At 34.4% G+C, this 17,699-nt stretch overlaps 1 protein-coding gene across 2 annotated transcripts; it reads left to right on the forward strand.

The window, feature by feature from the left end:
* Positions 1 to 903: 903 nt before the first annotated feature.
* On the forward strand, positions 904 to 3,472 carry LOC143655017 (olfactory receptor 4K15-like). Of its 2 annotated transcripts, XM_077126591.1 has the most exons (2): positions 904 to 1,810; positions 3,444 to 3,472. In XM_077126591.1, exons 1-2 carry the CDS (start codon positions 904 to 906, stop codon positions 3,470 to 3,472), a joined length of 936 nt encoding a protein of 311 aa, XP_076982706.1. The 2 variants fall into 2 exon arrangements, with proteins under 2 accessions (XP_076982706.1, XP_076982707.1); XM_077126592.1 differs by lacking the exon at positions 3,444 to 3,472 and having other exon boundaries at positions 904 to 1,830.
* Positions 3,473 to 17,699: the final 14,227 nt, after the last annotated feature.

The following is a 17,699-nucleotide window of genomic DNA, read 5'->3' on the forward strand; positions in this document are numbered from 1 at the left end:
TCTGGTGGCTGACATGTCCATAATTTATTACTCAGATAGCATCACATACGTAAAAAATCTCAACCTTCCTTCATCTTTATCAGGAAAAATTTAAGAGTCCATCTTCAATTTTGTCATGCCTTTCAACTTGCCTGTTGTGAAGTTTTTTCCCCTTAATGTTTCATTTATTTATTTTTATTACTTGTACCAATAATGCACCTCCATAGAGATTTTGGGACAGAATAACATACTTACTTGTTTTTCCATAATTCCTATTACATTTATAGGCTTCAGAGTGTATGGCATTATTTAAAATTTAATAGTCAGTATTTTTGCTAAATACTTTTAAGTGAATTCTTAAGTAAACAGCTCTAGGTCTTGATTTTCAATATCTCTTTTCTGATTTTTACTATGTTTCTATTTCAACACTAACTGAGGGCCAGTATTTCAGGTTTATAATTCTTTAATAGTTGCAAAAATCCTATTAAGTACGTACTGTTATTTTCCCCAATTTAAAGTTGCAAAAACTGAAGCACAGACATTTAATTAACTTACTCAAGGTCATCCTTCCAGGATTTAAAACATAGAATTTGAAACTTGTCAGTCTGACTCTAGAGCTAAATTGTCTTTTTTACTAAAATGTTTATGTGTTAGAAGTGAAGTGTAAAATTATAATTTTAGAAAATAGCTGTAATGCTTTCATTCAGATATGAAGGCCAAGGATACAACAGTAACTACAAAATAAATTATTGCATGCAATGTGTTTTTGTGGGCTTAAGAAGGTAAAGAATATAAGTGTATTGAGTGGAATTTGATGAGTTGCTAGGTAGCTTAGCTCACTTATTCTCACAACCTCTGATCTTATTTCCAATTCCATTTCACTTTACAGGAAAATTTCTGAACCAGGAACAGAAATTGGAAATCATGGAACAAGGAACTAACTCAGGAGTGACTGAATTTGAATTGCATGGGCTTTCAGGTCCTCGAGAGCTTCAACTTTTTTACTTTGCTTTTTTCGTGCTTTTCTATTTATCCATTGTGCTGGGGAACCTCCTCATTGTGCTCACAATCATCTCTGACCCTGTGCTACACACACCCATGTACTTCCTCCTCAGTAACCTCTCCCTCATTGACATGTGTCTGTCCACTTTTGCCACCCCCAAAATGATTGCTGACCTCCTCATGGAGCACAAGAGCATCTCTTTTGAGGGCTGCATGGCCCAGATATTCTTTCTGCATGTCTTTGCTGGGGGAGAAATGATGCTGCTGGTGGCCATGTCATATGATAGATATGTAGCCATATGTCGACCCCTGCACTATGCGGCCATCATGAGTGTGCAAAAGTGCACAGGACTTGTGGTGGGCTCCTGGGTAATTGGGGTTCTGCACTCAGTCAGTCAGCTGGTCTTCACAGTAAACCTTCCATTCTGTGGCCCCAATAAAGTGGACAGCTTTTTCTGTGACCTTCCCCTAGTTGTCAGACTTGCCTGCACTGACACATATGTCCTCCAGATTCTGATGCTTGCAGACAGTGGTCTAATGGCCATGAGCTCCTTTGTGCTGTTGCTGATCTCCTACTCGGCAATCCTGGTCACCGTGCGACGTCGTTCCTCAGCTGGCATGGCCAAGGCACGGGGCACCCTGACTGCCCATGTCACAGTGGTGATCCTCTTCTTTGGGCCCTGCATTTTCATTTATGGCTGGCCATTTGGGAACTTTCCAGCAGATAAGGTGCTCTCAATATTCTATACGGTTTTCACCCCTCTCTTAAACCCCTTGATCTATGCTTTAAGAAATAAGGAAGTAATATCAGCAATGCGAAAACTGAGGAGTCAACAGATCGGTTCTTGACAGTCTCCCAGTTTTCCCTTGTGTTAAATGATAGCTCATAATAAAATCCAGGTTCCTGCACCTTTTCTGTGAATTACTGTTACATTTGAAATGTCCTACCAGGAGAATGGGACTCTTTATCTTTTCCTTATGAAATAATTCTTATTTGATTCAGACTAAAATTATTTGTAATGATCAAAGTCTTTGTTTTCTATTAAATTCATTGTTCTATCAAATTTATGCTGCTTCTACCCATGTTGAAAAATGTGAAAATGTACCTAATACTAATGTAGGATGTTTAAATCATATTTTAAAAATTCAGAATAGTGTTTAATTTACAGATATTTCTACTCATTATCTCATTTAATGCCAGAAATTAGAGGCAGATACAGTTTTTAATTTTATAGATGAGGATGCTGTTGCACCATTCTTACCTTTTTTGGGTGGGAAAATAAATCTGATTACAGAATCCAATCACTTGTATTTGTCCCTCTATATTTAGAAATATATGTATCTGTAATGCTTGCTATTCAAACTGTTTCTGTCTGAACTAAGGAACAAAATGCACTGAGTTTATTGTGTATGTGCATGTAGAAACGGCATTTCTTGCAATCCAAACTTTCACTGAAAAGTATCCAAGTTTAGGGATCAAATACTGAACATATTTTTTGCTGAGCTCATTATCTGAACTCAAAAACAAAATGTATTATATTTTCCATTGACAATGGACAAACAAACAACCTGGAGACCCAGGTAATGTTTCATTGTCAATGTATTAAATCATAGTTAAAAATTGCCAGCCAAAGTTAGTGGGTTGATGACTACACATAAAAACAGAAATCTCTCATATATAAATAGATGGTTTCATGAACACTGCTAAATATATCCTTTTTTGTATGTATATTCCCATGCCTAGCTAAGCCATGGTTTCTAATCTACCCAAATGAAGAAAGCATAATTTACAATACATGTTTTTCAATGCTCTCCAAAAATATAAGAATATTCTTTTGATTTCTCAAATGAAGTCTATATATGCGCATCCAAGTTTAAATGTTAAGACATTAACTTTTAATACCAGTTATGTTTTCTCCTTCATAATGTCACCATTCTGAAATATCCTTTAATTTCTCTCTGACATATAGAATTAAAGATAATACAATAAATAGCTGTATAATATGATTATGATGATAATAAAGCCAAACATGTTCAAATATCACTAAACACTTTTAAAATTGTGCTTGCACTATAGTATTTCTTGACTCCCATAAGATACCTGTTCATCAAGAAAGAAGATTATACTTCTATTTCTGAAATTATTGAAATACAGGTAATCTGAAATTCTAACATAATTAAATCTGTAAATTCTGTGTGCATTCAAAAAAGAAACCAATAACTTTATGGGATTCTGTGGGAGAAGTAAGGTGTTGGGAAGTTATTTCAGATCATGTAAATGATGGACAATTCAGGGCCATTGGGAAAAATTCATCTGTGCAAGTGTGTGGAGTAGAATTATATCCTTTGTGCCTGAACCCTTAAAGCCTATTCCTTCAGTGAAGGTGTGGACCTGAAGAGCGTCCTGATGAGTAAAAAGAAAAGGCAAAAAATATTTCCTCACAGACTTCATCTATAATTAGAAAAAAATATTTCCTCTTGGAAATTATAATGATGGCTTTGCTCACAAAGAAGATTGATTTTAAATGTTCACTCCTTCATAGTCAGAAGAGTTTTACAGTGAAAAATCAACATGAAAGATGTTCTATCTCAGCAATGGATGAAAACTTAGGGCATGTGACAAAGGAAAATGGAAATTTCTCTGGAGGGTCCACATACTTAAAACTTTCCATAATGAAATCCTGCTAAATTTGAATTCACAATTAAATTCACAAAACACAAATGCAGCCTAACCACAGTGTTCATGAGCCATACAACCAAAAAGGCAGGTAGAAAGAAAAAGGATGTTAAAAACATATCCATCACACAGGGTCACGGTGGCTAAGTGGCAGAGTTCTCACTTTCCATGCTGGAGAACTGGTTTGATTCCAGTTGCCTGCCCATGTAAAAAAAAAAAGCAAAAGAGACATATCACATGGACATCAATCCCAAAAAGCAAAAAATACTAATCCAGGAATATATGAAAAAATATACTCCATGCTAATGGGAATTTATGTCAGGAATACAATATGGTTAAAAACAAAAAGCAATCAATGTAACTCACCACATTAATAGATTGAACGAAAAATTACTGATGCTCAAGTGATGCAGTAAAAGCATTTGATGAAATTGGACATTCATTCATAGTAAAATCACTTAACAAACTTGGAATAGAAAGGAATTCCCTCAAAGATAACACCCATAGCTTACATCATACCCAATGGTCAAAGACTGAAAACTTTCCTCTAAGATGAGGATCAAAACAACAATGTGCTTTTTCCTTTTCTCTTCATATTTTCTAGAAATTGTAAACAGAACAAATAAGAAAGTAAAAGAAATAAAATTATCCTGTACTAGAACTAGAGAATATTTGTATTCACAGATGACAAGATCTTATATAAAGAAAACTTGAAGGAAACATACCCACAGGAACTGTTAGAGTTCATATACAAATTTCTCAGAGGTGGAGGATATAATATCAACATTTAAAAAGCTATTGTAGGATGGTGCAACAGTAGTTCAGTGCAGAATTCTTGGTTGCCATGCCAGAGACCCAGGATCAATTCCTGGTGCCTGCCCATTCCAAAAAAAAAAGAAGTTATTGTAGGTCCATACAGTACCTATGAGCACCCCCCAAAAAATAAATTGAGGAAGCATTTCAAACTGCAATGACATGCAATATTATAAAATATCTAGGAATAAATTTAACCAAGTCCATGAAAGACTTGTGCACTGAAAACTATAACACATGGTCAGAGAAATTAAAGAAGACCTAAATAAATAGAAATATATCTCATGTTCATAAATTGGAAGAAGAGACAGTTAAGATGTTAATATTACCACCCAAAGCAAACTACAGATTACATAGAAATATAAGCAAAATTTCAACTGCCATTTATCACAAATGGAACAGCCAAGAAACATAATCAAAGGACCCAAGGGAGACAAAATAATATAAAAACGAAGAACAAAGTTTGGAGCTTGCATCTTTTGATTTCAAAGCTTGTTATAAAACTACAATAAACACAACATTTTGGTATTGGCATAAGGGTAGACAGATCAATGGAATAAAACAGAAAATCTAGCATAAGCTCATATGATTATGGCTAACTGATTTTCAATAAGAATGCTGAGAATATTAAATGTGGAAAAAAATCTCTTCAAGAAATGATGCTGGGAAAACTGGATATCCATCTGTGAAAGACTGATGTTGGAATGCTATATCACACCATATCAAAAATTAACTCAAAATGGATAAATATCTAAACAAAAGATTTTAAACTGTAAAACTCTGAGAAGAAACCACAGAGATAAATTTTCATGACCTTTTAGTTGTCAATGATTTCTCAGATATGATACCAAAGCACAAGCAACAAAAGAAAAAAAAAGTAACTGAGTTGGGTTTCTTCAAAATCTAAATTGCTTGTGTTTCAAAGGACAACATCAAGAAAGTTTAATGATATCACACAGAATGGTAGGAAATTTTTGCAAACCATATAACTGATAAGGGTAGAATGTCCAGAATCTACAAAGAATTGCAAGAATTCAACAACCAACGGCAAAAAACTCAATTTAAAAATGATCAAAGGTGTTGAAGAAGATATTTAGATGGCAAAAAAGCATGAAAAGATGTTTCACATCATTAATCATCAGTAAGATATAAATTTACTGTGATATCATTTCTCATCCACTAGGATTGTTACAATAAAAAATATACAGAAAATTACAAGTGTTTGCAAGGATGTGGAGAAATTGGAACCTTTAAACATTGTGGGTAGGAATCTAAAATGGTGCAGCCACTGTGGAAAATGTTTTACAGTTCCTCAGATAGTTAAACATAGGCATGCCACCTGACACAGAAATTCCCCTCCTAGTTTTACATTCAGAACAAGTGAAAAGAGGTACTCAAGAGAAATCTTTTACACACAATGTTCATAATAGCACTATCCATAATAGCTATAAAGGTAGAAACAATGAAAATGTACAAGCATTTGACAAAATTTCACACCGATCCATGACAAAAATACTCAGATAATTAGGAATAGTGGGGATTTTTTTCCAGTTGTGAAGAGTGTTTTATGGAAACTCATAACTATTATCATTCTTAATGATGAGAATATAAGATGAAGGAAAATTTAAGCAGGAATAATTCCCTGGTATTATTCCACATACCAGTGGAAATTCTAGCCAGTTAAAGTAAAGCAAAAAATAAAGCAAGTCAAAAGGACATACTTGTGGGAAAGGAAAATATAAAAAAAACCGTATTTTCAGTTACATAATTGTCTATGTAGAAATTCTAGAGGAATTGACAATAAAACCCTCCTTGAACTAATTACATATTTGTGAATTTTCCATTTCTTCCTTTGTTTTTGATTTCTAGCTTCATTCTGTTTGGTTGGAGATTATATACATTGCATGATTTCAATATTTTTGGATTTAATGAAACTTTCTTTGTGACCTAACATATTGTATATCCTGGAAAATAATCCAAGTGAACTCAAGAAAATGTATATTGTCTTTTTCTTGGGTGTAGATTACTATATATGTATTAAATAATAGTTTGTTTAAAGAATCATTCAAGTCTTGTATTTCTCTATTGCTGTGATTAGATGTTCTATCATTAGTGTAAGTGGTATCAGAGTCTCCTACTATTGATGTAGAACCATCCATTTCTTCAAATCTGTCAATACTTGGCTCACATCTTTTGAGGTTCTGCTGTTAGGTGCCTGTATATTTGTAATTGTTGTGTCTTCTGCTTGAATTGTTCCCTTTATCAGTGTATAATGATCATCTTTGTCCCTCATAACTGTTCTTAACCTCAGGCATATTTTATCTGATATTGTCAGAATAACCCAGCTATCTTTTGCAGTAAGCAAAATACTTGTACACTTTATTTTTTTCATCATTTCACTTTCAATCTACTTGTACCTTTGAATTTAAGGTGAGTCTTTTACAGATAACGTATAGTTTGGGTCATTCTTTTTTATCCATTCTTTCAATCTCTGCCTTTTGACTGGAGAGTTTAATCCATTTACATTTAAAATCACAACTGACAAAGCAGGATTAACTTCTAGGATTTTGCTATTTAGCCTCTGTATATTATTCAGTTAATGCCTACTTTTATAATTATTTTATTTTTCTATGTTGTGTCATGTTGAATGTCTTCTCTTTTCTGAATATACTTTTCTTGTGATTTACGTGGGTTTAAAATTTACTGTTCTCAATATAAAATATTCATATTGGTTTGATACCAATTTAACTTCCATTGTCATACGTTTATACTTTTTCTATACCACATTGTACTTATTATCACTAATTATCACTTACATATTCATATTATGTATGTTCAATACAACAGATTTATCATTCCTTTTTATGCATTTCATTTTAACACCTGTAGGAAATATGTAATGGAATTACATACAAACAATGCACTACAATAATACTGGTATATATAATTGCTCCAATGATTCCCTTCACTGTAGATCTTTATTTCTTTGTGCTTCTTTGAAATACTATCTAGTGTCTTTTCTTTTTGGTCTGAAGAATTATCCTTTAGCATTGGTTGTAGAACAGATCTAGTGGTAATGAATTCCTTCAGCTTTTGTTTATCTGAGAATATTTAATGTCTTCTGAATTTTTTTAAGTAAGTATCCATAGTAATACAATTCATGGCTGGTAGTTGCTGTCTTTTAGAACTTTAAGTATTCAAACCCATTTCCTTCTTTACTCCATGGATTTTGGTGAGCAATAGGCACTCAATCTAATTGGGAATCTTTTGTACATAACATGTTGCTTTTCTCTTGCACCTTTCAAAGGTCTCTCCTTGTCCTTTGCATTTTTGTAGTGTGATCACTGTATGTCAGGGCATATTTTTCTTCAAGCTCATACTGTTTGGCATTCTCTGGGCTTCTTGGATATGCATACTCACATCTTTTGCTAAGTTTGGACATTCCCCAATGTTATTTCTTTGAATATACCTTCTTCCCCTTTCTTTCTTTCTTCTCCTTTTGGGACTCCCATAATGTATGTACTTGTATGTATGATGAATGTACAAGAGGGTTCTTATGCTGTTTTTTCTCTTTATAATTATTTTTCCTTTCTGCTCCTCAGCCTCACTCATTTCAATTGTCTTGTCTTCGAGTTTACAAATTCTTTCTTCTGCCACTTCTAATTTGCTCTTGAAATTTTTGCTCTGGTAATTTTTCATTTCAATTATTGTGATCTTCATCTCCAGTAGTTCTGTGTGGCTCCTTTTTAAAATTTCTACCTCTTTACTAAGGCTCTCATACTGCTCATTCATTATTTTTCTGGTATCCTTTAGTTCTTTCTCTGTATTTTCCTTCATCACCTTAAGCATTGTTTTTTCAGTTCATTTTTTTTAGAGGCTTGAGTGGGTGTGTTGGTTTTAAAGGATTTTTGTACCCTAGAAAAGCCGTGTTTTGATCCTGGTCAACCTTGTGGGAGCAACAGTTTCTTCTAATCCCTATTCAGTACTATAGATTGAAAACTTGTTTGGGTTGTTTCCATGGGGATGTAACTCAATCAAATGTGGGTATTAAGCTTGATTAGATTAAGATGTGACTCCATCCCTTCAACACAGGCCTTGATTAGCTTATTGGAATCCTATAAAGGGGAGGCATTTTGGAGAGAATTCCCTCTGAGCATGAGAAGAAAGCCACAGAACCATGATGGAATGATGAGAAAACCACAGAGTACTTCTGCCAGCAATCTTTAGAGATGAAGAAAGAGAATGCTACCCAGGAGCTTCATGTGCCAAGAGACCTGGAGAGGAAGCTAGAAGATGTCACCATGCTCACCGTGTGCCTTTGCAGCTAAAAGAGAACCCCAGAACCTCACTGGCCTTCTTGAACCAAGGTATCTTTCTCTGGATGCCTTAGATTGGACAGTTCTATAGACTTGCTTTAATTGGGACATTTTCTTGGCCTTAGAACTATAAACTAGCACCTTGTTAAATTCCCCTTTTTAAAAACCATTCTGTTTGTGGTATACTGCATTCTGACAGCTAGCAAACTAAACACTGTGTATGTCCACATTTTTGTAAGAGTTTTCTGAATTTTATCCCCTTCCTTTGGATGGGCCATTGTTTCCTGTGTCTTTGCCTTTCTTGAATTCTTCTCTTTCACACTGTATATTTTAATATTTTAAGACATTAACTCTGGGATTTATTTCATGAGATGTCTGTTACAGCATTTTGCAACAGACTGCTGATAAGATAGATTTTTTGGGAGCTGCAGCTCTCTTATTGGGAAGGTGTGCCAAAGGTGAATGCAGTTTGCAGGATTTTTCCTGCCTTCATACACCTATGCCTTTTCCTGGGCTTTTGCTTTTAAGTTGTTCTGGAGTTCCCCTGTTTTCAAGAATTTGATTGTTTCCTCTTCTCAGGAGACAGAACTCCCTCTCCTGGATGTTTGAAGCCAGAAAGCCTTTGTCCCAGACTCTCTGCCCCTATAGTTTCTTACACTCTTTTCATTGTCTTAATCTGCTTTTGTTTGGTGGGAAAATTCTGGCAGGAGTGTACCAGGTAAGAATTTCCCAAGTCCGTCTTCCCTATCCAAACAAGACCAGGGACCACCAGCAAAAGTGGTGCAGACTGACTCTAATTTGCCCTGGGGAAGGCATGAAGAAGCTTGCCAAATGCTAAAGCTTTCTTGTGCTTCCTGGAAAATGCAGCTCTTCAACTAACTGTCCCCTCATTTTTATGAGGAAGTAGAACATCGTTAAGTCTCCTCCACCATAGACTTTGTCCCAGATGGCTTGAAACAATGGCCACTCTTAGAGCTGGGTCCCAAGCTATCAGTAGTTAGAGTTATTAGTCAAAAACCATCATCAGTGATTGAACATACCCATCCCTGGTCTTGGTGAAGAGGATATTTATGTCACCAGTAAGCTAGCAAAAGTCTGGACCACACAGTAGCCTGCTGTGAGAATGGGAATAACTGCTGGTAGCTGCCTCACAGAAGAGTAATTCACTGTTCTTCCTTGGGTTCTGTGGAGTATTCTTTTGATCTCCAGTATTTCCAAATAGTTTTCTCAGATGGTTCTTGTCTGTTTAATAGTTGTTCTGGTGGAAGGACTGAGTCTTGGGCTTCTCTACTCTGCTCTCTTCCCACAATCCTCTGATTGATTGTTTTTTGAAGTCTGCAGTATAAACTGACTCTATGTGGAGGCTCTCCTTCAATCCTTAGTCAAGCTTTTACTGAGCCTTTAGATTAGCCCCAGGTAAACAGAAGGATCTTCTCAGGTCTTTCAGGGGATGCCTTGCCCTAACAAGCACAGTATGCTTCAATAATTCCCCAAGTAAGCAAAAATGCTCTTGTGTGTCCTCATGCCCCCTTCCTCCTCCCTCCAAAGAAACTCTCCCTGTAGCCTCTCCTTCTAGGCTCCATGCACTGTGCTTTGCGTCAGCTGCCATCTTTCACCTAGGTGGTTACAATTTTCTCTGTTCCATGCCACTTTTCCATGCTACTTCACACTGCTTCTCTGCTTCAAGGGAGTTCTGGTTTAGGTGAAATACACAATTGCCTTGAGTTAGATTTTCAGGAAATGGGCTGAGACCAACCTACAACTGCACTAAATGTGCCTGTTAGGTGTACTCTGCCTCCACCAGAGCCAGATACCAGGAACACATAAAAGTAGTGCCTGGCTAAGAACACAAACTGTAGTCAGTCCCATAGTAATGTCCACTCTGGATAAGTTTGGGGGGCCAGGACAAATAAGCATCATGCAATTTTCCTAGCATTTTTAAGTTGTTTCACCTTGTTTCTGCATTCACTTGGTTGCTGTTTACTTGAGTATTTTCCAGAGTTGGTGGAATGTTAGCTGTGACTGTTCTGCTTCATTTTCAGTGTTTCTATGGAGAAAGGGGTGCTTTTTTGAGCTTCTTATTCAACCATCTTCATGGTGTTGCTACATTATATAACATTCTTTAAATGAAATACAGAAATGCAAAGCAGTTTAGTGGTTGCCAGGAGTTAAGGAGGTAGTGGAATCAAAGGGATGTTGGATTGGTTGTCAAACAGCAACATAAAGGAAACTTGTGATAATGAAAATGTTTCACCTTTGACTGCATTAATGTCAATATCCTACTTATGTACTATATAGTACTATAGACTATACTATATTGTACTATGTTTTTATACTATAGATTTTCAATTTGGGGAAGACAGGACAAATGAGATACAGCATTCTTTTGTGTGATTTCTTTCAACTTCTTGTAACTCTACAATTGTCTCAGAATAAAAAAAGTTTAATTAAAAATAACAACAAATGGGACATGCATATATGCATAAAGAAATATCTTATTTATTGAAATAACTAAATAACATATGAGCTAAAGAACATAGCAAACATAATTTAAGAGAGAACCAGTGGCCTGAAAAATAGATCTGAAGTATTTCTATAGAAAGCATCACTGATAACTAAAGGGAAAGAAACTAGAGAAGAGAAATGAAAGATTTTGAAGATATGATTAAATGCTCCAACACAAGTAAACAAGTAAAAGGAGGTGAGAATAGGCATAAGGGAATTCTCAAAAATTAAATAGCTGATAATTTAGCAAAATTTATGTAAATTATGAATTTGAGATCTATGAAACATAAATAATCTTGAGCTGGATATATTAAAATAAATCCAGATCCCAAATAATTGTGGTGAAAAGATATAACACTAAACAAAAAGAAAATATCATAAAAACAGCTATAGAGAAAATGCAGTTTTCAACAAAATAGTGATTAACAGTCAAACCATGATTTATCTACAGAAAGACTAGAAGCAAGAAGGTAATAGCACAATATTGTCATTACTTGAGAGAAAATAATGAGTAATCTGTATTTCTATATCCATTTATGCAAACACTCAAGGTAAGGGAAATAATACATTTTCATGTAAAGCCCCAAAATTAACTACTTATGGATCATGGATGAATGAATTAGCTTAAAAACACTTATAGCTAATAGTACAAATATGATAATATTCTTTTATCAGTTGTAGCAAAGATACCATGCTGATTCAGTGTGTTAATAATGAAGGCATTTAATATGGGAACTCTGAACTTTCTGCATGATTTTTCTGTAAATCTACAACATCTCTAAAATAAAAAAGTTTTATTAAAATATCAAAAATAAATTTAAAGTGCTATTTCTCATCAAGGAAATAGAAGTTGGAAGGAAAATGTTAGATGAGGAAAGAAATGCTGAGCAAAGAATTTGTATATTTGTATAAATCTAGACAAACATTGATTGTTTAAAAAATAATGATAATATGAAAACTTTGGGGAATACAGAAACAAGATGGAAAAAAATTGGGAAACCATGAAGGATGTCCAAGGACTCTCCCTGCTTTGCCTGTGCCTCCTGATGGCTCATGGCTTTGAAAATACTAGTAAATCATGATACCGGGTCAGAGCTCAGATTAACATAAGTCAGACTTGACCACTCAGTCCTCTCCTAGGGAGACACTTTGAAAGAACCTCTAATACATGTTTATTAGGAGATCTTCACACAAATGTTCGTCAGAGACAGTCTAGATGTGCATTCACCAAAAATCCAGACATACAGATGGAATGGAATGGACATACCTACATACAGTGGAAAAAGTCACAGCATTAAAATGATTGAACTAAAGCTATGATATCAATGTAGACAACTGTTCAAAACAAATTACTAAGTGTAAACTGGGATGTTACAAAATAATGCATAGAGGATTATGCCACTTGTGTGCAATTAAATTAATGTGAAAATCAAGATTATATTTTTGTGAATTTATCTCTCTCTCTTAAGACTCTAAAATAGTTAACTTGTGAAGCTGAGTTTAGGTGGTATATTATAATGCTTCAAATGACATTGTCTTATTTCTGATGAAAATACAGGAAATACACCATAATAGTAAGATTTGGAAAATGTGAATATTTTAAATAATGGTATTCATTTAATAGTTGTCCTTATTTTCTACATGGTTGAGATTTTATAAGTAATTTTACACAAAAGCAAACTGAGGCTCAGAGGGTTAGTGACTTGTTTGATATCTTATTCTTAGTTATTGGTAAAACTGGGAACAAGAACCCCTTTCATTTAAGTTCTAATTAATTATTTCCATAATCACTACATGCTCAAGTGGCAAGGGCACCTTCATCACCAAATCAGAGCATATCTCATTTAGGCTAAAATGTTATTAACAATTGTATAGAATTCACAGAAGATACTTCACTCCACTGCCAAAGGGCTAAAAGTCCCTTTTTTCCCTATGGTACTGTGGTTCACATTGTAATACCTGTCGAGAATGTGGGGTGTTATTTACTTTGTTCCAAGAGGAAAATCTCACGGAAGGCATTAATGATCTCCATTGGGATTACCAGTTGGTCATTAGATACAACCATGATACTTTTACAGTTTGACAACAGAAGAAGCAAGTATAAATATCACTACTCCAAGCAGATTAATCATACAATAGAAAAAGTGAAGAATTCAGTTAAATTCTTTGATATGCATCATATCAAACTTAAAAAATAGATTGTGTCCATTTACTTATTTTATTCAGTTATTGAATTGTGCCTTAGAGAGGACTTAACAAATAGAGAGAAATATTGTTTGCAAGTAAAGGAAAGGGAATCAAAAAGAAGATTCATATGTCTTAGCATGTCTTACAATTTGTGAGAAGTTATATGATAACATGAAGTGTTCTCTGGAAGATTATGGCAAACTCTGCATTTAGAAAAATCCATTATAACACTCTTAGCTGTCATCCAGAGAGAAATAGTGTTAGAGTGCTTTTGCATTAATAATTTATTTTGGTAACTTTGTACTTTAAAGTAGATCAGGTGTCTGGACTATGCACTCCCCCTCCCCCCCTCAAAAAAACAAAAAGTAGAGTAGGAAGGATTTATTAACTCTATGAGTAGTTAAATAGTATACAATTTCAATTTCTTTTTAAAGTATCTAATGAATATTTCTATCACTTTTTAAAAATTTGGCAACCAAATACTGATTAGAAAAGAAGTAAAATATTTGCTCTATGCTATAATTCAAAATTATAATTTTATTCCCTTTGAATTTTCTAGATTGATTAATTTGCACTTGTTTTAATAACTTAATAATGAGCTTCTATTATTAATGAGGTAAAATATTTTTGATTCATTGAGTTGCTTTATGTTTGTCAGAGTTCAAGACCTTTCACTAGGAGGGTCTCGTTGTACAGAAAAATTACAAAGTAGAAATACTGAGTGAGTGATAAATCTGATTTGATACATAGTTTAGTTAATGTTAATACATCTTTATTGAGAACAGACATCTCTACATATAATTCTCTACAGCAAGTACCATGAGTTATACATATAGAACCTTATGAGTTCAAATAATTCTTAGTGTGGTAGGGAAATATCTGCACAAAAACCTTCCTCAGGATATAATATAATATATGTGCAAGCAAAGTGCTACAGAAATGTTACAAGAAAAGATAAATTTCAGCTTTAGTCTCTGGAAAGGATTTTTGGAGGAGATGTCATTTGAGTTGGAATAGATCTTCTGGGATGAACATGAGAAAAGGAATGGGAAATGTTCACAAGTTTAATCAGTATAGGATAGTCTATTTTTTGCTGGATAGTCATATCTGATGATACACACACACACACATGCATGAAATCACACCAGATATGTTTGGTTCTCATGCTAAGGACTTTAAATCTCAGTCTTTTAAAATATGAATGATTTTAGCTCCTTAAGTATTTTAAGTAAGCTCCAAGAAAAAAGAAGCATCAGGATAACTTTGAGATATACAACCTGGAAAAATGATTAAGAAAAGTTTAAAGGAAAAAAGAGCTGGATTCAGGTAAGAAATTTAAGCCAAGATCTGAGATGACTATGTGATATTCACATCCATAAAACTGTCCAAAACACATTAGATCTGTAGTAAATGGTGCTGCAAAATTAGTGGTATCATGCAGTGCTAATAATAGACGCCAGGGAAATGAGGAAATGACCAAAGAAGAGAGATAACTAGGGAAAGGGGAAGAGGTTGGGGAAGAGGCTAATAATAGTATAATGTAAGAGAAAAAGGGGAGTAGAAGAGTGGAGAGAAAAGAAGAGAAGAAAAATTGGGGAAAGGGTAAAACTTTGGTATAAATCTGTTTGTAAGGGACAGTAGCTGGTTGAAGGAAACTAATGTAAAAATTCAGACAAGAAAAAAAAGCAGTTGTCAATTAGCTTTTGTATCTTGGTCTTTGAGGGTATTTAAGTATTTTCCCTGACTATGGCAGCAAAAGGCATAATTGAAAGTGTAAGGTCTGAATATGTGGAAAAGAAATGGCAAGGGAATATTTAGATGTTCCTTCAAGAAAATTCTTACAAAAAGAGGAGAAATTAAAAAAACAAAACAACTAATGAAGAATTTAGAATTAATAGAAGAATTTAGAGGAACTTTTGCTTGTTTCTCTCATGAGTGAGACTGAATGCAATTGTCAATAGATGGGAAGGTTAAGGAAAGAGAACAAGACTACAAATACAAGTTAAAGATGTCTTACCTCAGTGATTCTAGGCTGGAGGCACGGCCTGTAAACATTTTTAGTTGTCACAACTTGGGAGAAGGCACTACTGATATCCAGTGGGTAAGGACCAGGGAATCTGCTGAACATCTAACAATGAACAGGGCAACCCTTCACAAAAATAAATGATCTGGTCCCAAATATCAACAGTGCCAAGTTTGAGAAACTCTGGTTTAACTGAAGGACAAATGTCTCCTGGAAAATTAGAAGGGAGCACATTGATTAAGAAGCTTTACAATTATAGCATATTGCAAGTTGTATGGGATTTACATCATTCAGATTTAAGACAGCATGATGTAGTATTGAAGAGAGCTAGCTATAGACTCAAAGGCCTGGGTTTGAATTCTAGTTCAATGACTTTCTAGCTGTGTAATTCTTTGCAAGTTACACACTTGCAAAGTGTGTAATGAACCTGAGCAAAATCAACCTTATTTTAGAAATGGGGAAACAGAGAAAATGACTCAGACGTGGGATAAGGTGATAAAATAATTCACACTTTATTTCAGAGTCCCTTTAATTTAGTGTTCTCTTATGTGATATTATAAACCCTAGTTCCATTTTTGTCATTGTTGTTAATTCTATTTATGCAATCATTATGGGTCATCTTTACTCTAGCTCCAGCAGTGTCCATAACAATGTCCCATCCATAGTGTGCACAACTGAAATGCTTCTCAGACTATCCTTGCAAAAAGAGTATATGCAATGATCAGTAATCACTCAAGGCTTACCTAATGTGTTGAATCTGTCTACATGAGGGCCTATGCTTATATCCTAGGGAAATAGGAAAAATGTTGGTTTTGGTATGAAATAAACAGGTGGTTGAATATTTTGTAACTTAAGTGAGACTAGAATCACCCACTTAAGTTCCTTACTGTGTTGTGGTCAACAACTAATTGTCAAAACTAGCACAGTTTCTTAAAATACGAACACCTGAGAGCTTTTCAAATTCAACCAAACTAGATTTATGTAGAAAAGCTATATCTATATAGGAAAACACATATATGCAAATTTGAAGTAATTATTAGTGTTAATCATATTTCAGACAAACATTTGAGGAATGTGGGTAGTTTATAGTTGTATCATTCTTTTAGTCAGCTATGGGGGAAAAAAGGCCCTCAACAACTCATCTATTCTTTCATCATCTATGAAGAAGTGTTAATTAAGTCATGGAGAACCCAAGGGGGTGGGTGCATGAATAAACCCATATCTAATTCTGACAGCACAGAAAATGGAAAATTTAGGTACTTCTATGGGATAGTCAGGAAAAATATGTTTTAGAGACTTAAGGTAAAAACATAATATGTCTTTTACAAAATTATACAGGTGAATAATTGTCAAACTGGGCTGCTACTATAGACCTAGATGATGTAGATCCAGCAATATCTCCTGAGTAAGAATTTTTAAAATTGTATATATGTCTGTTGCACCAGCCAGAGTAAGAGAAATTCTTGTTAATATTGGATATTTAATGTAAGAACATCTATTATGTGACAATTATTTTAATAGGAAAATGTTATCAGTTCACATGTTTAAACTTTAAAACCTTTTGTAAAGTATGTTTATTAACTCCTCCTACCTTTTAAAGATGGGAGAGTTAAATATCAGAAAAAATAATTGTCCTAAAGTCACACAACCAGTGAATATCAAACCATGAATATCCCTTGGAGAGCTAAAGAGAATGTTGTGCCTAAAGATGTATTATAATTAACGATGGAAAATGATCACAGGACCAACACATTTAAATTTTTTCACCCACACAGAAAGCCTATGGACTGGGCTTTAAATTATTCCTCTGATCACAACCAATCAGTGCATGGCTGAGCTGGTTTAATACTGTTTAACAGATTATTGAAAATATCCAAAGATCAAGGGGCTGTAGTGAGTAAGATTAAATTATGAAGCATTATTTTGACATTCTTTCTATTCTTCAGATCTATTATATGGTCTTCAAAACATTTGTGTTCAGTCAACACATACTTTATCTGGGATGTTGGAATCCTTCGTGGTGAAAGTTATGTTTCTGATCTCTCTATTACCTCTCCCTTAGGGTTGTTTCACTGCACATCTGCAAACTGGATCCATGGATAAGGTCAACTCTTCAGTGGTATCTGAGTTCATATTGCTGGGACTCTCTGATTCTCAGGAACTCCAGCTTTTCTTTTTCATTTTCTTCTCTGTGTTG

This window comes from Tamandua tetradactyla, chromosome 14 (assembly GCF_023851605.1).
Source record: "Tamandua tetradactyla isolate mTamTet1 chromosome 14, mTamTet1.pri, whole genome shotgun sequence".
In the NCBI taxonomy this organism is placed as follows: Eukaryota; Metazoa; Chordata; class Mammalia; order Pilosa; family Myrmecophagidae; genus Tamandua; species Tamandua tetradactyla.